This window comes from Myxocyprinus asiaticus, chromosome 9 (genome assembly GCF_019703515.2).
Source record: "Myxocyprinus asiaticus isolate MX2 ecotype Aquarium Trade chromosome 9, UBuf_Myxa_2, whole genome shotgun sequence".
NCBI classification, from domain to species: Eukaryota; Metazoa; Chordata; class Actinopteri; order Cypriniformes; family Catostomidae; genus Myxocyprinus; species Myxocyprinus asiaticus.
The window spans coordinates 45,647,841-45,670,417 of NC_059352.1; the positions used below are offsets into that span (position 1 = coordinate 45,647,841).

Genomic DNA, 22,577 nt, shown 5'->3' on the forward strand with positions numbered 1-22,577 from the left:
CATGACATTCCTTAATATTTATTTAATATAAGTTAAGATAAAGTTACAATGGGGCTAAAGGCCCACGGGATAAAGGGCTCCTTTGACTTCATTTTCTCCCAAAACACTAAATAGCCACAAAAACTACCACAGCACTCTTAAACACCTATTTGTCTCTAAGCACCGCAAAAAAATGTCCTGATCCATGAGATCTTTGCGTGTGGTGTCTAAATGTTGATTTTAAGGTAATTTGATCTCAATTTGGGGTAAAAAAAAAAAAAAAAAAAAGGGCTAAAGGCCCCTATTTTTTGTTTTTGCTTTTTTTTAAGTCAGGGGGAATAGATTTGTCCTGAAAAATGTTTAAAGTAGGCTCACATTGACTGATCCAATAACAGTAGAGATTCATTTGTTTATAAAATACTTTAGATGTTATAAAATGCCAAATGTGTTTGAAATTAACAGGAAATTGTGCACCCTTTTCTGAAGTAGTTATTTTGAGTAAGCATTATCTCAAAAAAGCATCTTGTTGTCTCAAAATTATTTGCATTAACTGACAAATTTTGCCATTGCCCCTAAATCTACACAATATCACTAGAACCTCCCTTAGGGGCCTTTTACCCCAAGTGTGGGGTAAAAGGCTCCCTCACCACCTTTTTTTAAAAACTGAATTTTAATCAATTAGTTCTTTTCACACAAATTTTGTTGCTCCATCAAGATTCCATAAAAAGAAACTTTTGTGACCCTCCCAAAAAAGCTAATTTTATTTAAGGTGTGCCTTTAGCCCCATTGTACCCTACCTATTCCATTTTCCTGTCACTGACCTCTCAACAGAATGACCTAGAGAGATCCAGGGCAAGTCAACATGAGTTTGACATCCTGGTTCCTCGTCAGTGGTGGGGGAACAAGGCACCGCCTTCCCCGGGAAATGATTTTTGTGGGACGGGACGACTGTGAGCTTATACTACAGGTGACTCAATCACTGCTCCTCATGCACAGACAGGGGAATATCACTGCATCAAATGCACAGTCAGTTCTCTTTAGACACATCTTATCTTTATTTATTTATTTATATGTAAAAAGTCAGATATAGCTCTTTATATTTACATCTGGACATAAATAGGATTTTGCCATTTATTGAAAACTGTGGGTGGGTAGTATGACCAAAATATTACATGACATAGCATTTTGTCGAAAATGTAACTAATTATTTCTAATATATGAAATAATGCATATTCATAATCAATATTTTTGGACAATCCAGTTAATTAAATAATTTACAAATGCAAGGTACTTCATCTAATTAGATTTTTTTCCAGTTTTTATTTGTAACGTGACACAGACCAAAAGATAAGATTAGTCATAATTAGGGCTGTCAAGCGATTAATTATTAGTTATTTATTTTTTATCAAATTCAACACATGATGTACTGATTAATGAATCGGATTAATCGCAGTTAACCACATCTCTCAATATTTGTCGAGAAAGGCCCCTAAATAAAATATAAAATTCCAATTAATAATGATAAAATAATTATAAATAATCATATTTAAGTATCTTTCAATATAATATATAATAAATATAATATTTCAGATAATTAAGCATTGATTAGACAAAAAGTGGCTTTAGAAGGCAGTTCATTTCCATAGCACTGAACATAAGCCTATCATTGGCCCACAGTCCACAGCAATCCATTTAGCAATTGAATTAGTAAATCTGTCTTTTATAATGTTTCTGCTTTCTTTAAAGATGCCATAATAGCCTGGCTTCATTATCAGTTTTATCCCACTGACTCACCATTAGAGGTACTTCAGCAGCTATTATGGTGTAATTTGAATATAGTAATCAGAGGAAAATGTATTTTTTTGGGATGTACATATTTATAAAGAATAGCATTTATTTTATAATGATCTTGTTAATGAATATGGATTTTTGATGAATTTATAAAATCTAAAATATTTATATTCAAGTTTTTTTGTAATAGACAATCATTTTCCGCTTTACCAGTAAACTGGGGGAAAAAATGGCTAAGAATATGAAGGAATTTATCCATTACCAGCAGTCCGAATGTAAAAAAAAAAAAAAAAACTATAAATAGATGAAGAATTTATAAACTATTTCATGGACAGATCTTTCTTGTCTTTATAAAACATACTCATGTGTACAAATGTGGGCTTTCAAACTCTAATTATGTTATAAAATATTGCAGACAAAAAGGATGTTATGCAAGTGACATTAAATTAGATTCCTCCAGTAGATTTTGTTCAGAAGTGAAGGAAGATTTTATGCATTTATTCTGGCATTGCCCTTTTGTTGTATCCTTCTGGTAAAATATAGTGAACTGGCTGGCTTCACTTGATATTAAATTACCATTTAATCCATTTACAATAATTTGGGGATGATCATAAAAATAAATAAATTAATTAATTAATTAAAAAAAAAAATCTTGAATGCAAGTATTATTTAAAAAAGTATTTTTAAAAGTAAATATTTTTAAAACCATTGATCGTAAAGGTTGAAGTCTATCAACATTTAAAAGTGTATCTTAAGTACTATTACATGTTAGAGAGAATGAAAAGAGTTTAAACAGGCAGAAAATTGGCTAAATTAGTTTACTTATTTAAAGATTAATTGAGATTGCTTAAGGTTTTCTTTTTCCACTTTAATATATCAATATTTAACTTACTTTTTATATGATTCATAAGTTATAAACTTGAGCTTAAATTGTGTTTTATTTTATTTTATTTTTTTATTTATCGGAGAACAAAGAAAAGCCTTATGGTTAGTGGTCTAAGAATTATATACAGTATATAATGTATTCTGTGGTTTTGTTGTTTATTTGTATATACGTATGTTATTGCTGTTTGTTGTTAGGTTATTTTCATTTTTTTTCTTCTTTTTGTGATTTTTTGTGAAAGAAAGAAAAACGTCCTCGTCTTGACTTGTTTGGGACATCTCTACCAGTTTTGCTGTACTGTATATATATTCATGCTGGCTAGCCATTGAAATGTCAATTTACCGTTTACTTAATTTACAACACAGAACGTAACTTCTCTGCCGTGGTTATTGAGGAATTTGTCAGACTTTCAAATTCAAATCTGGTACAAATTCACAAATACTGTCAACTGAGGATCATCCTCCAGCCATTCATCAGTCTGTCATGTAGCTTATTATTGTCCCCATAAATAAAGCTATAAACGTATCTTTTTATTAACAGTCTCGCAGTGTGGACAAACAGCACGCTGTCATCAATTATGAGGTAGCTTCAGATGAGCATAAAGTTAAAGACCTGGGCAGTCTCAACGGGGTGAGAAATGTTCTGTCTCTGTTCATTAAAGAAATTCTTTCTGTTTCTATATATATGCTAAATGTAGTCTCTGCTGGTATGATGAAAAGCATATGGTGACAGCTGACCTTTTTTCCCCGTAGACATTTGTAAATGATGTTCGTATTCAGGAACAGCAGTATATTACCTTGAAAATGGGTGACAAGCTAAGGTTTGGTTATGATATCCTTTCAGACACAAAAGAAATCACCTTTTGATTGTTTTGTTTGCTTTGTTCTACATTAGTTAGTCTACAACACATATTTGCAGATAAATTTACAGCAATGAGATCACTGTTTAACATACTGTATCTACTATGTAATTAAAGCCAGGTCTAAACTAATACATGAGAACACATTATTTCTGCAACGTTAATGCCTCTCATCCACACTAGAATCGCGGTTTCCTCCACCAAACATTAAGCATTTCGAAAAAGCTCTCTATCACTGCATACTTTGGAAAATGATGATGTTAGGAAACTGAAAATGCATTAGTGTGGGTGTGGCCTAAGACTGGACCAATTCTATGCTGTTACTAAGAATATATCTTTTCTTAGATGTACTGTATATTGTTTCCTCCTTAACCCAGCTTACATACCAACTTATTTACAGTCGTACGTGGAGAGTTACATGTTCCAGAAGAGGCCCTGAAGGTAATGCCAGCACAGTTATAAATTTTAAGTTAAAAGGTTCACTGTAAACCCTTATGTTGTCATTACTGGAAAAATCAAGTTGTCTTAATTAAAGATGACTTGAAATGTCTCATAACTCAAATATCTAAGTTCCTTGAACTTATTTTTCTTAAAAATACATAGACTTAAGATTTGAAGTGTTAATAACTCAAACTATTGAGTACAAAATTGAGGATTGCGCTTTAAATATGTAATAATTTATCCTTGGTCAAAGGGAACATATGGGGGCATTTAAATAGTTCAAATTAGTAGAGGAGTTTTAGCTATTTTATAGTATTTTGCTGTTTCATTGCAAATAGTTGTTTCATGTGATGCCACCATTAGGGTGATCTGTGTCCCCTTTGGTCAAGTTGGACCCTGTTAAAACTATCTCAGTTCTCCTAGTGCATCTGCAACTGAAATACAGGTGTATATGCATTTGTGTGGAGAATAAAGTTTATTTAATAATTGACCTTGAATAAGTCTGAATCTTCATTATTTAAGCTGTGTTATTGCATGACTTAAATTTGAGTCCATTCAACTTAAATGATTAAGTTGAAACAACAACATTTAAATAGCAAATCTGAGTTAAGTCTACTTGCATCTAGTTACCGTAACTTAAACAATTAAGTTTATTCTATATAAACACCAAGTTAACTGAACTTAATTGCACAAGTTTTGGAGACACCATTACTCAAATCAATTGAGTAGAGTCAGCTTATTTGGGTTTTCAGTGTTGGACACACATACTCATTCTTTATTATAACTATTTTCCACAATTTAGTGTAATAGTAAAATCAACAAACTATGAAATAACACAAATGGAAGTATGGGAATTACTGTATGTAGTGTCCAAAAATGTAACATTTATGAATAAATTAAAAAACAAAAAAATCCAACTATCTTATATTTTAGCTTCTTCATAGTAGCCACTCATACAAAAATAAAAAAAGGCAAAATGTGTATTTGTCTACAAAACTAATTTCAAGAATTTCAACATAATCTTTTATATACATTTTTTCATCATGAGAAACATAAATTCAGTCATGTGTGTCCAATATTTTGACTGGTACTGTATGTCAAGGCCTTTGCATCTGTGCATCACTATTTGCCCAATAACAGTCAGAGCTATCAGACTACAGTATCTTGTCTTCTGTCTTGACCTTCTTACATTTACATTCACGGACAGCATGAAAAGTTCACCAGTCAGCTTCAGCTAACCAAGAAGCCTTCCCCATCAGTGGAAACCACCAAAAGTCCAGAGGTCAAAGCGACAGAGGGAGGAAAAGATGCTGAAGCCAAGCCATCAGAACCACCACAAACGACAGAAGAGAAGGTGTCAAGTAGGTAGACAGTGTGTTTTGAGTTTATAAAGACTTCAATGTGGCTTCAAAAGACTCAAAGTATCTTCTTTCTACAGGTGACATAGCTGTGCTCCACAGAGGAACCCCTCTGTATGGGCAGCCATCTTGGTGGGGTGAAGGGGATGCAGATGATGAAAATTCTGTGAAGCACAACACAAAGGCTGCTGACCAAAAACAAGTCAGGTGTGAAGCAGGTACGATATTTGTTGTCATTTTCTGACAGCATTTGCATTCATATGTGCCACAGTTTGGCTCCTGGTTCCCAAGTATTTAGACACTTAAGACATTTAACCCTTAAATGCACGGGTGTTTTGACAAATATTATTATATACTCGGGTCTTTAGCGACCTATTACAAATGAACCTACAAAATGCCCAGATAGTGTCAAATAAAAAAAATACAAATTCAACTGAATTAGAAAATTATAGAATGGATATATTCTGATATATTTAGATGTTTTATTTTTCATAAATCAAAGAGATGATGCAACAAATCTAGAACAGGATTCATTACTTCCACACTAACTGGCTGTCAAACACATATTGGGCTACACATAGCACATAAGATACACATGTTTATTTTCTCAGGCACTTTTTAAGTCTAAATAGGTGCGCAACTTACATAATTTCAGTGGTACACCCAAATGACAATAGCCAAATCATAATGTTCATGTGTTACACTTGCTATAGTTTACTTCCATGTTGCTTCTTCATCAAATATCAATTAAAAATGTAAATTGTAAAAAAGAATGTATAATATGTATGTGTTCACGCATAATGGAAACTGATAATTCACCACTGTCGCACAGAAAATCAACATGATAGCAGTTATTTGAATGAATATATTACGTTTTCTTGGAATAAACAAAGAAATATATATCCTGTGAGAGTAAACTTATATAGATATGAAATAGTAAAAAAAAAAAAATGATTTACGAAAGGAAAAAAAATAAAATAAAAAGCAACACTATTACATATCTCGGGTCTTTAATGACCCTATACACTTTTAGCAATTAGGTGGTTACAAAAAATATATAATTTTGTAATTTTGCCTTTTTTTATTTATTTTTTGTTACACAATGTAGAAGAGAAAGGTTGAGGAATATTAAACAGGTGTGGGCATAACTCCAAAAAATGGATGAGATAAATGGGGTGCAAAGAGGTCCGGGTCACTAAAGACCCAAGATATGCATTAAATGGTTAAAGGGTATGAATGTCATTGTATTAGATAATAAAATATCAAACCAAGTGGTGTTTATAATAAAGACAGATTGCACAAGGAAAATATCTCACTTAAAAGAGATTTGAAATGATAAAACAATACATAAACTGTTCAAAATGAAGCCAAAATATTTGGACACTTTCTGGTTGTCAAACTGTAGTGGAACATGTAGTTCATAGATAATTTGATGAACTAGACTTCTGGTTGCTCTGCTAGGACACCTGTAACTGACTTCTTACATCCATTACAAATGACCTTGTGACCAGTTGGTCCCCAAAAGTAAAAAAAAAAAAAAACATTCTGAGAAGCGGTATAGACTCATTTTTCGCCAAATGCCATTTGGTTTGATTTTTGTTTTCTAATGCAAAATAAAGTCAAAAGTGCATTTAACCTGGGGGGCCTTTAGCCTTGTTTTACCACGTACACAAATTATGTTTCTCCATCAATATTCAATAAAAATAAATATATTTTGTCTCGATACACTTGCGATTAAAAAAAAAAAAAGCACATTGTCCTTAAGGGGGGCCTTTAGCCCCATTGTACCCTATACATACAACTTTTAAGTGTGGTTTAAGTTTTCAAATAATTTTCAGAACTGCTGTATGTTTATGAACCGACAGGTAATAAAGACACTGCACCAAAGCAGCAGGTGGAGCCAGGAACAACACCACAACATGTGGGGACCCAGGAGCCAAGCTACTTCGAGATCCCCTGTAAGGAGGCTCATCCAGTAGGGGAACACACAGGAGAAACCCTCCCGACTGGCTCAGAGGCAGTCACGTCAGCTTCCACAATCACTGCGTCAGAGATCGGTGCACATGGACACGCCTCCTTCACTATTGAGTTTGACATAGTGGCAGGAAAGGGCAAAGAGCGGGCCTCAAAGGGCACCCAAGACCAACGGCAGCGGCCTAAGAGAGGGGCAGGGGAGGAGCTGAGTGCCTTGCAGGCTGCCATGGTGGCAGCGGAGGTTAAAGTGGCAGACTGGCTGGCACAGAATGAGCTTCCACTGACCCGCTCTGAATCTGTAGCTGAGGATGATGGAGACAGCGTGAAGAGTGATGTACCAGTTCAGCTGAGGAGCCTTAGAGGTAAATTGAATGAATTGAGGAGGCAAGACCCTTTCACATGGGACGTAACAAGAGACAAAGGGCCCTATTTTAAGAGTACAAGCGTTATGTGCAAGGCAATGCCTTAAGTCATATGTGCAAAGCCAATTGGCATGGCCATGAAGTTTGAGTATTTTCGTACAAGCATGCGCTTTGTCCAGCGCAAGTGGGTTTGGTGAAATCGCCCGTGCAACGCGCAAAAGGCTTGACCAATTGCCATTTAATTCTGAGGTTAATCTCCGGTTACTCAGCGTCTGCGTCCTATTATATAGTCCATTACCTCAAGCGCCAAAGATTTAAACAAAGGCAGCACATTGATAAGAATTTGGTAGTGTAAGCAACGAATTAGAAAAATTGAAAATGACGTTCTTTTGTTCATTAACTGCATCCTTGATGAATGTCAGGCATATTTCTATGACAGCAACACGCTCCTTTTATATGCATGGAAAATGTGATTTTCGTCAGAATTTGGATGTATGCGCCGTTAAATTAAGTAATGATTTTTTTTATTTATTTTTTTTTTTTTAATTTTCTCCCCTTTTCTCCCCAATTTGAAATGACCAATTCCCAATGCGCTCTAAGTCCTCATGGTGGCGTAGTGACTCGCCTCAATCTGGGTGGCGGAGGACAAATCTCAGTTGCCTCCACGTCTGAGACCGTCAATCCGAGCATTTTATCACATGGCTTGTTGAACATGTTACCGCGGAGACATAGTGCATGTGGAGGCTTCACGCTACTCTCCGCGGCATCCACGCACAACTCATCACGTGCCCCACTGAGAGTGAACCACATTATAGCGACCACAAGGAGGTTACCCCATGTGACTCTACCCTCCCTAGCAACTGGGCCAATTTGGTTGCTTAGGAGACCTGGCTGGAGTCACTCAGCCTTGGATTGGAACTCGTGACACCAGGGGTGGTAGTCAGTGTCTTTACTCGCTGAGCTACCTAGGCCCTTTAAGTAATGATTATTAACCATTTTCATCTACTGACACACAAATCATGGCTAGTACTAAGAGTGATTGTATTTTTAAAAATTTGATTCATTTATTGAAACATGAAATTTGTTTACCAAAAATATTTCTAAATTCAAATTACACTTCAAATGAAATGAAAATATATTAAAAATAAGTGGTCAAATTTTTTTTAAATCCAAACATTTTACTCTCTCCAACTTGTTCCACCGGCCCCTTTTGCAGTGACTTAAACATAATAATAATAATAATAATAAAAAATAATAATAATTGAAAAAATAAACAATGACCTCTAGAAAATGTAACACAAATCTCATAATTTTTTGATTCAACAAACAGCTTCAACAGCGACCGTCAAGGACATTATTTGATGTTCTGTACTTTCAGAATTTGGACATGAACTTTATTACCACCTGCTGGTGAAATCTCCAAACTGCAAATGCAGGAATTGAATATGGACTTTGCGCTGGGTTAAAATGTGGTATTGGAAGGTCATAGCACAACAACCAAATTCTTAAGCCTGGCACACGGCACCACATTCAAAAATAAGCGATTTGTGTGAGGCGACATTGGCTATATTGTTAAACATGTTCAGATTAGGGCTGTCAATTTAACGCATTAATTCAGTGCGATTAATTATATAAAAAATAACGCGTTAAAAAAATAACGCAAGTAATCATGTCCACGGACCATGTCCATGGAGCAATTCAAGCTTGAAGTACCACCTTTTTTCTCCAAGGGACAGTAAGCGAAACTTCAGCTGTTTGGGCAACGCGGTTATACAGAGAACAAACCACACTCACCGAGAGCAGACAGAACAAGATGAGAACACATACTTGTGTTCAAACACAGATTGATGAAGCGCAAATACTAACGCAGGGATCTCAAGATATGTTTTTCTAAGCTTCAAACTATGTTTAACTTGACACAGCATCCTTAAAACTGTACGTTTATGATGCGACACAAACGAGATGCTCCAAAATCGTCTGACGCATGTGTGCACTGACGCGTCCTTAGAAAAGCCCTCATAATAAATCTATCTCGGACTGATTGACGAATTCATTTGCAAAATGGATTGTGTGAACTGTAGGCTAATGATAAGCAGATGACATAAGTTTAATAATATGGAAGTAAACAAAATATTGCATACTAAAGCCACTTTTTTAATTGTCTTTTTGGTAACACTTTACAATAAGTTTCTATTCGTTAATATTAGTTAATGCATTAGGTATCATGAACAAACAGTTAACAATATATTGTTTACAGCATTTATTAATCTTTGTTAATATTAGTTAATAAAAATACAATTGTTGATTGTAAGTTCATGTTAGTTCATAATGCATTTACTAATGTTAACAAATACAACTTTTAATTTGAGAAAGTTGTAAAAGTATTGCGCGTTGTTAGTTCATGTTAACTAATGTTATTAGCTAATGTTAACGAATGGAACCTTACTGTAAAGTGTTACCGTCTTTTTTTTATGCTTTACTCGTGTGCCACAATGATGTAATGCATTTTAATTATCTATATTATTATTTTTTATAATATATCTTTTATTTATAATGATTTAAATATAACTATTTATAAGTATTTAATCATTATTTATTGAATTATAGTTATTTTAGGGGCTAAGCAAATATTTATATATGCGATTAATTGCGATTAATTTGATTAATTAATCGGCATACCATGTAATTAATTCGATTAAAAAAATGTAATCGATTGACAGCCCTAGTTCAGATGCAATGCAAACATACAAAAACAAACCAACAATAACAAAAACACAAAACAAGTAGGTTAAAATAAAATAAAATAAATAAATAAAAGAGGGGATTCAAAAGAAAAAGATAATTAATCTGTTAAGTTAGATAAATCAAACATTTTAACAAATCTTTTTGCTTTATTATTTTTACAAAGCTTTACCATCTTATAATAGCATTGCCGTTCTATCAGAAGTACATTCAAATTAGGTTTATTTTCTGACCATTGCATCTTATGGATAATGAACCTTCCATAAATAGAAATAGAAGTTTGTTGCTTTTTATTACAAAGGTTCTTAAGACTTTTACATTGCCAAAAAACATTGAGGGCATAAAAACATGAAACAGGTTAATGAAAATCAAGTAAATTTGCCTTATTCATGAAACACGAGCAGAACAAAATTGTGTACAAATCGTTAGTAAAACAATTATTGTGTAAATTGTGACATTTATTAAAATGGGACAATTTACATAAGCATGCATTACACACATTTGTTTGCTCATGTTTCATGAATTAGGCAAATTTACTGCTCAGTCATTACACTGCATGTTAGCAGTTCTATAAGAGTTTATGTGAATGTAAGCATGAATGTAAGCATTTCAATGTTCATTTTATAAGCATAAAATATAGTAGTGGTGCCTTCTACACACTGAATGTTGCAGAGACGTTGCTTTTAAGATTCAAATTGTTTTGAATCGTTTGTGTGAAAATCTGTTAATACTGTAGCATATCAATATGCATGTATACATTTATAGGAGTAAGGTCAATAAATATTCTATTAGCATTTTTAAGGTATGATACACGTATTTGTCCGGTGCCTTAATATTGAATAAAAACAAAACCAGACTGAAGTTTGATGCTTTTATTACAAAGATTCTTGTAAATGTTTTAAGTAGTTGTGTCTGACTGGCAAACTACTTCTCACTAATACTTTCTTCTGATTCAGATTATATTTTCTCTGGACTGCCCCCTGTCGTTTCACAGAATATTACAACGGAGGGCGCGTCAAGTATAAACGCCTCTAGAATTTAAGGAGGTGCACGAGCAGTCTGAGGTCTGGCGCGTTGCGGTGCCAAAATTGCGTTTTGTGCCACTTCATTTACATACAATACATCCTCAGTTTGCGCTTCTACACCCACAGTATCGCAACCACTCCCAGCCACAGCCATTTGCGCTGGCGTGAAAACTGCACTTAGAATTAGCGCTCTCACAAAAATTGGATAAGACGTTGCGCACGGTCGTAGCACGTCGCTTTGAAAATAGAGCCTAAAGTCACTTGTATGGGAAGTGATTTTCAAGTTAAGGAGGTGCTCTTGTGACGGTTTCAGGGATGGACATTGCCGTGGTTACAATTAACAAGGACTTCAAAGCGCTAAGTCACCGACATGTCCCTGTACTGTATACTGTATATACTGTTTACGTTAAGCATTAAAATACAACAAAAATTACAAAAAAGTAATAACCAAAGTTTTAGGCATTCTAATTATGTTAAAGGACTATTCCTGGTTCAAGACAAGTTGCTCAATCGACAGCATTTGTGACATAATGTTGATTACCAAAGAATTATTATTTATACCTCCTTTTCTTTAAAAAAAAAAAAGCAAAAATCTGGGTTGCAGTGAGGCACTTACAATGGAAGTGAATGGGGATAATTTTTGAAGGGTTTAGTGGCAGAACTTTGAAGCGTATTATTTTATAAAAGCCCTTACATTAATTCTTCTGTTAAAACTTGTGTATTATTTTAGCTGTAAATGTCTTAAAACCGTTGTTTAACGGGATTACCAGGATTACAGGGTTTACGGCATTATATCATCATGGCAACAAAGTTGTAAAAATTGGATATAACTTTACACAGAAAAGGTTAAGCGATTTTATCACACAAAAATCATGGTACACGCATATTGTTTACGCCTTGTGGCTATACTTACAGTATGTATCAGTGAGTATTTTAATGTTTAAGCTTGGCCCCATTTATTTCCATTGTAAATGCCACCCTGTAACCCAGATTTTTGCTTTTTTTAAAGGAGGGGCAAGTCATAATACATTTTTGTGGTAATCAATATTATGCCACAAATACTGTTGATAGAGATTAACTTGTATTGAACCCGGAATATTCCTTTAATCATATATAAAATTATATCATTTATACACAGGCCTACTGTGTATACAGTATATTAAATATATAATTATTATTTATAATTTGCTTACAAAATTTACATATTTTTTATTGTAATGATCAAACTAGAAATACAAGACATACAAGAAACATTATGACAAAATATTATAATCACTTCTTACTGCAGCATTTACTGGTTTATGTCTACATACAGTATGCTAATATATATATTTTTACATTAATATATATATATATATATATATGCACACTGGCGGCCAAAAGTTTGGAATAATGTACAGATTTTGCTCTTATGGAAATAAATTGGTACTTTTATTTACCAAAGTGGCATTCAACTGATCACAATGTATAGTCAGGGCATTAATAATGTGAAAAATTACTATTACAATTTGAAAAAAATGTTCAGAACTTCTTAAACTACTTCAAAGAGTTCTCATCAAAAATATCCTCCACATGCAGCAATGACAGCTTTACAGATCCTTGGCATTCTAGCTGTCGGTTTGTCCAGATACTCAGGTGACATTTCACCCCACACTTCCTGTTGCACTTGCCACAGTCTTGTTGGGCACTTCTCACGCACCTTACATTCTAGCTGATCCCACAAATGCTCAATGGGGTTAAGATCCATAACACTCTTTTCCAATTATCTGTTGTCCAGTGTCTGTGTTTCTTTGCCCACTCTAACCTTTTCTTTTTGTTTTTCTGTTTCAAAAGTGGCTTTTTCTTTGCAATTCTTCCCATAAGGTCTGCACCCCTGAGTCTTCTCTTTACTGTTGTACATGAAACTGGTGTTGCACGGGTAGAATTCAATGAAGCTGTCAGCTGAGGACATGTGAGTCATCTATTTCTCAAACTAGAGACTCTGATGTACTTATCATCTTGTTTAGTTGTACATCTGGCCTTCCACATCTCTTTCTGTCCTTGTTAGAGCCAGTTGTCCTTTGTCTTTGAAGACTGTAGTGTACACCTTTGTATGAAATCTTCATTTTTGATTTGGCAATTTCAAGCATTGTATAGCCTTCATTCCTCAAAACAATGATTGACTGACGAGTTTCTAGAGAAAGCTGTTTCTTTTTGACCTAATATTGACCTTAAGACATGCCACTCTATTGCATATTGTGGCAACTCAAAAACAAACACAAAGACAATGTTAAGCTTAATTTAACGACCCAAATAGCTTTCAGCTGTGTTTGATATAATGGCAAGTGATTTTCTAGTACCAGATTAGCAATTTAGCATGATTACTCAAGGATAAGGTGTTGGAGTGATGGCTGCTGGAAATGGGGCCTGTCTAGATTTAATCAAAAATGACTTTTTTCAAATAGTGATGGTGCTGTTTTGTACATCAGTAATGTCCTGACTATACTTTGTGATCAGTTGAATGCCACTTTGGTGAAATAAAGTACCAATTTCCTGCCGAAACAGCAAAATCTGTGCATTATTCAAAACCTTTGGCTGCCAGTGTATATATAGTTACCATTAGTTAATGCATTATGAACCAATATGCACAAACAATGAACAACATATATTTTGATAACATTAATCAAGATTAATATATGCTGTAAAAAAAAAAACAGCATATAATGCTGTATACATTGTAAGTTCATGATACCCAATGCTTTAACTAATGTTTACGAATATAACTTTATTGTAAAGTGTTACAGATTTCTTATGATGATTGGTCAAAACTGACATGGCTGATGCTGCCATTCAAGAAACTATTAAATAAGGCTCGGTCACATTTAGCTTTGCACAGCAAAATTCCACGGGCACTACACAGTCATCTCAATGAATTTTCCTACCCAAATTTTGCATGGGGTTTAAGTTTGGTGAATTTTGACATGCAAATTTACAACTTTGACCAACAGGAAGTTGCTTAGGTAGACACGCCAGCGATTTACTGCTTTCTGTGTGTTTTTCTTTAAAGAAATGAACAAAAAATGAACTTCCATGAACTTCCATTTCTATGAAATGGCCTTTACTGTTGGGTTTATTTATGTAATATTGCTTAAGCAGACATGCATTGATGATATAATGCCTTCCGGACTCCTGTTGCTCACAAGTCAATGGTAATATGCTTTACATCATCCATCTCTCTGTTTCTCTCCCTTTTTTCTTTCAGGCAGTAAGCATGAGGACGGCACACAGAGTGACTCAGAGAATGCACTGGGAGAGCAGCTCAGTAGTCGAAGGATTTTCCTGCAGGAGCGTTACAGAGGAAGACAGGGTGTGGTGAGGACAGAAGGGCCTTTCTGTGGGAGGGATGATCCCTTCCAGCACAAACCATCATCTGTAGCTAAAAAGATGGCACCAGTAGGGGGTGAAGTTGGCAGGGAAGTGAATCGTTCTTCCCCAAAGAAAGCCAAAGTGCACAGAGAGCAAAGCACTGGGTCCCAAGAGACTCCTAGTAGGGGGCAAATAGATGACCAAAGTGACAGAGGGACCTATACAATTGAATTGGAAAATGGAAATGCGGAGGAGGAAGAGGCCAGGCGTATGATTGATAAGGTAGGGCTGCAGTAGCATAAATAATTACACGCTTTTATGTTGGAATAATGTTGGAACCACTTTTAAAATTGCTATATGTCAGTTGCTGTTACGTAGTGATGGTGATGAATGTGTTATGTTTTAGGTGTTTGGGGTGGAGGATAATCAAGCCCTGACAAAACTACGTTTCCCACAACACCAGAGAGATAGAGGAACCATCTGCCCAAGATCTGGAGCCATGGAAACCAGACAAGCTGGCTATGTTGGCGCAGAGGTATAACAAGAATATCTACAATATTCATCTCACTGTTGTGAAGAGCACTGTTAACAAAAAGACACTCGAAAACTTCTTGGAACCACAAAGATTTCTTGCCATGTTTTCCTAAATAGTCCTTTCCAATGTTGCAGAAGCTACACTGAAATTGTAGATTTCCAGGCTTCAAGCAACTCATAATTTAAAGTAGTAAGGGTATCAACCTCCTAAATAGCTTCAATGTAGTTAAATACTTTTTGTTAGTAATTTATAGCTAACTACTTTAAAAAAAGATTGTTTAAAGGGATAATTTACCCCAAAATGAAAACTCTGAAAGTGTATGACTTCCTTTCTTCTATGGAACACAAAAGGAGATGCTTGGCTGAATGTTAGCCTCAGTCACCATTGACTTTCATTGAATGGAAAAAAGATGCAATGAAAGTGAATGGTGACCAAGACTTACATTCTGCCTACTATCTTCTGTTCTTTTCCATGGAAGAAATCAATTCATAATGAAATATATTCAGATTTGGAAAAACATGAGGGTGAGTGAATGATAATTTTTGGGTGACTAACCCTTTAAGCCAGTGGTTCTCAACCAGGGGGCCAGGGCCCACTAGGGGGCCACATAAAACTTTCAAAGGGCCCTCAAGATGTCTTGCTGAAATTAGTTAAAATCATGATGGAGCCCTAAAACATAAAAACTGACAGTTCCCTAAACGTCTGTATCCTTAAATTAATTGTGATATGTATTTTAATATATTGACAACCCCAGATTCTGGGGCTTCGAAAATGGTCTTGGACAATGGGGGGCCTTGGAGTCAAAAAGGTTGAGGAAAAAAATGTAACAACCATACAAATTACAAACAAAACATAGCCAGCTACACTGAAGCTATTTAGGGAGATTATATAATTTTTACATAAATTATTCAGACTGTTAAAAAAAACAGATGATAGAAACTGTAAACAGCTGAGTATCAGGGTCATCCTGACCAAAAACGTTCTTGCACTAAAAAAAAAGCTAGACGACCACAACAAATTGAACAGAATGCAGTTGTCTTGAAACATGTTTTTTTTTTTTTTACAGCTCAAGTTCTTTTTAACTTGACACAGCGTCTAAAAAGCCCAATGTGAGAAACAGCAAGGCGTGGCACAACAGTCAAAGACATCTGTCTAATGCATATTTACAAAGAAAAACAAAACAATTTGAAAAATAGCACAGACAGACGCAAAAACACGTTCAGTGTGAAAAGCTCCTTACTGTCACGCTATTGAAAACTGTAGTTAAGTTAATACTAATTTAGTTAGTTACTCGACAACACTGGACCTTTCATACAGTATTTATTGTTTTACAATGTGTAAAACATAATCACATAGTTTACCATTTTTGGGGGGATTCTAAACTTGTGCTATATTTCTTTAGATGTTGCCAGAAGACTTGGTTGTAGTAGGTGGTCCAAGGTGGGTCTCACAGTGGGCTAGTCTAGCTGCAAGTCACATACGGACTGATCCCGAAGGATCTGGGGCTGAACCAACCATACTTTCCACAGATGAAAAAGGTTCTACTTTTTAACAGATAAAAACACTTTGGTTTTGTTTTATGGTTTGATTTTGAAAGATTCTGTTGTGTTTCCACAGCTGATATCAATATACCTGGGCACTCAGAACGAAAGAGAAGGACTCTCCCACAACCCCCTTCTGAAGCTTCTGCTATGGATCCAATGGGCCTTGAAGGCTCAAGGTGCCAAGTAAGGCGAACAGCACCTTCCTCTGAGAAGCAAGACCTAGAACTTCAGGAGAAAGTAGATCAGCTCAATAGAATCTCCAAAACTGGACCAAGATCAGCCGGAATGACCTCAGCTAGCACAGACTTCGATCAGTCCAAAGCGAGCAAGCAAGCTTTGACCAAAACTCACAAGGTGGGGCATAAAGTTGGTAAACAAGGAGCTCAAACTAGACCTATTGGCGGTGGTGAGAAGAAACAAGGGGATGGGAGACGAAAGAAAGTTGAGGAGGACAAAGAAAGGATAGGGAAGCCTCTATTGAGACAAGAGAGTTTTACAGTAGAAAGACCAAGTGCTAATGCTCACCTAGAGCTCAGACCTTGCATCGATGGGCCTGGTACCTCAACTCAGCCCAGGGAAATAGGTGTCATCTGTGAGGGCATTGATGCTGCCACTATGCTGAAAGATTCAGAGGCTGTTGCTGCTTTTTTGGAAACCACTCTCTCAGACCTTGCAGATCCACCCAGCTACTCTCTGGAGGGCTCTGTCTCACCTGAATCTGACATTGATACAACAAGCACTGTCAGCCAGGCTGGGGGAGAAGGAGGACGTAAGACAGCCCAAAGGAAACGTTTGGCTGGAGGTCAAGGCCGTGAAACAACCAATAAGAACACCAGCGCAACAGAAAAGAAAGGCAAATCTCAGCCCTCGGGTTCAGCTGGCTCCAGAGCTTGGACCTCTCTTGACCTGACAGACGATGACTTGAGCTCCTCGCTTCTCACGGAGACTACTTCTGCAACACAACCTCAAGGCCGGGGTCAAACTATCACCTCTAGAGCAGAGCCAACAAGTGGCAAAACCAGAGAAGCAAAGACGAATGTAGCTCCTGCACCGGTCACCTCTAAACCATCCACCCTTCCCCGACCAAGACCTACACGGGCTTCCATTCTACGCCGAGCACGACTGGGTGAAACTTCTGACACTGACCTTGCTGATGTTGATCGTATGTCTGTGGCGTCAGAGGCTTCTACTGCCAGTTCTGCATCGAGACCTTCAGCTGGGCGCAGGACCCTCTCTCGGATTGAAGCACTTGCCCAACCACGAAGGCCAAGAGTGTGCTCTCCTTCAGCTCGGAGTGACTCAGAGGCTACATCAGGCAAAATCAGGGGCTTCATCCCACGCCCTGCACCAGAGAGCACACTGAGGCTGGGTCTCCGGTCTACTGCAGCCTCTTCTTCTGTGGTCCCCAGAGCCAGAGCTAACAGTGCTTCCAAACTGCCTGATAAGTGTCCTGGTACTCCCCATGTTCAAAGTACGCCAGCAGGTGAGAACTTTGGGAAGAGGTGCTTTGGGATGTTAAAGGAATAGTGCACCCAGAAATGAAAATTCTCTCATTATTTACCCACCGTAGTGTAATTCCAATCCCATTTGCTGTAATGTCTTCCTTGTAATAGAAAAGGAGACATTTTGAACACACCAAAACAGACCTGAATCATTATTCCCTGAAAATGTTACATACAGTATGCAAAAACCTGCATTGGCATTTGGCACCAATGATGTCAAACCTGGAGCAATGCATCTAAAGGCTCCATGTTTGAATTGACCACGAGCATAAATCTTAAGTCCATAGTCTTTTGCTCATACAAAGTTATCATATGGCTACCGAAGACTTGGAATATTGTGCACAAGTCAAATTAACTTCTTTAAAGGTATTAAAGGTCTTTTTTTCTTTTTCTTTTACTTTTTGGAGTGAAGTGAAGCTTAAACGAAAGCATTTGTGGCTTAATGTTGATTGCCACAAAAAATGTATTTAAACTCCCTCGTAAAGTCCCTCATTAGGCGCTTACAATGGAAGTGGAAGCCAATCCATAGATGTTAAAATATAACCACAAGACTTAGTCATCATTCATGTTAACATGATTTTAGTATGGTAAAATCACTTACTAACCTTATCTATATACAATATTACAACTTTGTTGCCATGATGATTCAAAGCTGATTAACCCAGTTATTGATTTTACCACACTAAAATCATGTAGAACAGAGATTTGTCACAATAAAACTATGTTAACATGTATAATGTTTAAATTATTTTCTGTGGTAATCAACATAATGCTATAAAAACGTTCAACTGAGCTAAACTTATTTATAAACGTGGAACATTTGGCAGAAAATGTTTATTATATAACAAATCTTGTATGTTGTATGTCTTCCCTATAGCTGGTGGAAGGTGGCGGCGTGTACCTATTGAATATGCTTCTACCTCAGAGGATGAGTATGGCTCCAACCGGCACCCCACTCAACACACTCGGCCAACGGCTCCACGGATAACCCAGCTTGGGGGTTCAGCCCCTGCAACACCCAGCCCTGGAGGTTTCTCTATGCTGCGTCACCAGTCTAGCAGAGAACAAGATGATTACATGAGAGACTGGACCACCCACAGTGAGGAGATCGCCAGGTAAAACCTTAGTCCTAAACATTCCCATATTCAAGCATAATCAACTTTCATTAACATTTGGATGTTTAAGAAATGTTCCAGGTTTGATATAAGTTAAGTTCAATTGACAGCATTTGTGGCATAATATTAATTAACACAGATAATAATTTTGACTTGTACCTCGTTCATTTAAAAAAGTAAATATTGCAGTTATAGTAAGGCACTTACAATGGAAGTGAATGGGGCCTCTCCATAAACATTAAAAGTATAGCCATGAGACATAATCATTATACATGCTAACATGATTTTAGTTTGATCAAATCGATTACTTACCTTATCTGTGTAAAGTTATATATTACAACTTCGTTGTCATGACGACGTAATGGCCTAAACCATGTAACCTGGTAAATGCTGTAATGGTATCATGTGTATTTTGTTGGTTCATGTTTTTCATGTCTTATTTTGAAAATTCTAGTTCCTGTTTCATGTCATGTGGTTCCCTTGTCATGTGATTTCATGTTTCCCTTAATGTTCATGTGTCTTGTTATCTTGTTTAGAGTTCTTTGTGTTTATTGGTTTTCTTTGTCATGTGTTGTCCCATGTCATGTATTTAACCCTCATGTTTTCCATGGTCCATTGTTAGGTATTGTTTGTTGAATGTAACTTTGGTTGTGAGTTTCAAGTTTATGTCAAATCAAGTTTATGTCTAGCCTAGACTATGTCAAGCCAAGTTCATGTTTATGTTTGCTTCATGTTTGTAGTTAGGGTTTTTGGATACACGTTGGAATAAATTTGCATTTGGGTTCTTTACACCATCGTCTTTGTCATTGCCAGCTCCAGCAACATCATTACAGAATGTTACAAATGGCAACAAATCCCTGATTTTATCACACTAAATTCATGTTAACATGTATGTGTAGATCTTGTGGTATAATGTTTGTATACATTTGAAAGAGTGTGTACTTTCAAGTTTACGGACTGGCCCCATTCACTTCCATTGTAAGTGCCTTAGGCCACGTCCACACAAGTGTTTGTTTGAAAACGCATCTTTTTCTCTACACTTTGGCCTTCCGTCCACACTGAGACAGCGTTTTTGACCGCGAAAACTGAGCTTTTCGAAAACGCACTCCCAAATGGATACATCTGAAAATGCCGTCTTTGCATTGTAGTGTGCAAAGGGAAAACAGAGATATCTGAAAACAATGACGTATTTGTTCTCATGTGTCGCAGCCATGTGATCCATTCAACCCAAAACATTCAAGATGGCGGCCCATGTTGTAGCAGCGTCGTTGTGCCTGCTATCCACTTTGATAGCATTTTTAAAATAAATGTTACTTTGTACAACATTGCATTCCTTCAAAGGCAAAGGGAAGTTTACTTGGAATTGCTGTCCGGTGATGGAACACAAGGACAATTTCGTTTCAGACCATATATGGAACGGTGATTTTTTTCGCATCCACAGTAAGGATATTAAGAGTTTTCATACGTTTTAGTGTACCTGAGCAACTTTTGGAAAACTCTTGAAAACAACAGTGTGGACGAAGAGCGTTATCAACATTATTACAAATGCTGTCAACTGAGCTTAACTTGTACTGAACCAGGAACATTTCTAAATTTTGTAAATTGTAAATGGATAAATTACTATAATCACATTCTCACACTGATGATATGTACAATCACAAGTTACTGGTTCAGCTCATCAGTTTATACTCTGTTTAACTTTGACTGTTCTAGAATCAGCCAAGACCTAGCTAAGGATCTGGCCATGCTGGCGCGTGAGATCCATGACGTCGCAGGAGAGATTGACTCCGTTAGTCCTTCCTCCGCTCCACCAGCTTCAGTGAGAAGACATTAACAGATTTACATAATTACCAGATCCATGGGCATGATCTATATTTATATGGAGCAATTAATTCTTTGCTGCCTGTAGAGATTTAAATCTACACTTATCGACAAGTCTGTAGAGGATTAGTTTGGTGTAATCGAAAAGTTAATTAAATGTTTTCTGACATGAGAGTTTAAGAGTTGTGATTTAATGCTTTTGTTTTGAGGATATAGGATAAGAGAGTGACGCTACTAACTTTACATTTTTCAGTAACGTGTCAGCAGTTCAGCTGTTTTCATAGTGTAGCTTTTCCAGTAACAAACTACATTTTCCAACATGTAGTGTGACAAAATGTCACACTGTATTGCACGCACACTTTTACAGTCAAGCGAACTGATACAATACTAATACGTGCTCTTCTAAACTGTCCTCTCTGCCTTATGTAGTGTTGGGAAGTCAGATTTATTGTAGTAAATTCAGTTGTTTGGACAGTCCATGTATATAAACAGAAAACGATGTCCATGTTTTATAAATTAGACTGTATTCTCTCTCTCTCTCTTTTATTTTTTTTTGTATTTAGTATGTATCTGTTCAAGTGTAATACTCTCACTCTAATTGAGATTGTTAATTCGTTCAAAAACCAGAAAAATCCGTCTCTGATTAAATTCTAAATTATACATGTGGATGGTTTAACTACTTCAAATTATGAGTAGCTTTTAACTTTGCAAGCTATTATTAAAGTAGCATCCCTTTTCCAACACTAAGGCTGGACCAAAATGTATAGTATGAACACAGTCACATGTTGATAACGTATGGACATGGTTTCTGTTTTAACCCTGCATCACAGATAAACAATGGAAGCTGTAAATATACACAATCAGTGACGTCATCTCTATACATGTCTCAGGTTGACAACCATGTGTTTGAGGATGTTCTGGGCAGTGCTCCAGAGATCTGTGGCAGAGGTGTAGAACTAAGACCTCGCGGCGGTATCAGCAGTCAGGATCCTCGTGCTGTCCGCCGTCGGACGTGGAGCAGAGATGAGGTGAGTCCTGTTTATTCTGGGGTTCCCTGTTAAAGTGTGTATTCCATGCATCCTGTAAATTAGCATTATAATTACATGTGGTATTGGAATTAAAGGTACACTCTGTACATTTTTGTTTATGTTGCACTTACTGACATAGTCGTCATCTTGGACTTTTACTGACACCTAGCAACATGGATGCAGCATCAAATTTTTAAGTTACCAATGCCCAGTGGCAGCGCCAGAACTTTAGAAGTGGGGTGGCTACGATGGGTCCAGAATACGTATTTTCAG

General features: G+C 36.4%; 1 protein-coding gene across 1 annotated transcript in view; it reads left to right on the forward strand.

Moving 5' to 3' along the window:
* LOC127446677 (centrosomal protein of 170 kDa-like) overlaps positions 1-22,577 on the forward strand; it is a 38,327-nt gene that overhangs the window by 3,954 nt on the left and 11,796 nt on the right. Inside the window, exons 2-15 of the mRNA XM_051707806.1 lie at positions 811-946; positions 3,194-3,283; positions 3,406-3,484; positions 3,895-3,953; positions 5,161-5,314; positions 5,392-5,529; positions 7,177-7,647; positions 14,656-15,041; positions 15,166-15,294; positions 16,697-16,832; positions 16,912-18,321; positions 19,218-19,455; positions 21,169-21,274; positions 22,167-22,304. Of these exons, the coding sequence (XP_051563766.1) occupies positions 842-946; positions 3,194-3,283; positions 3,406-3,484; positions 3,895-3,953; positions 5,161-5,314; positions 5,392-5,529; positions 7,177-7,647; positions 14,656-15,041; positions 15,166-15,294; positions 16,697-16,832; positions 16,912-18,321; positions 19,218-19,455; positions 21,169-21,274; positions 22,167-22,304 (3,639 nt within the window). The 5' untranslated portion in view covers positions 811-841. The remainder of the gene's footprint in view (positions 1-810; positions 947-3,193; positions 3,284-3,405; positions 3,485-3,894; positions 3,954-5,160; positions 5,315-5,391; positions 5,530-7,176; positions 7,648-14,655; positions 15,042-15,165; positions 15,295-16,696; positions 16,833-16,911; positions 18,322-19,217; positions 19,456-21,168; positions 21,275-22,166; positions 22,305-22,577) is intronic.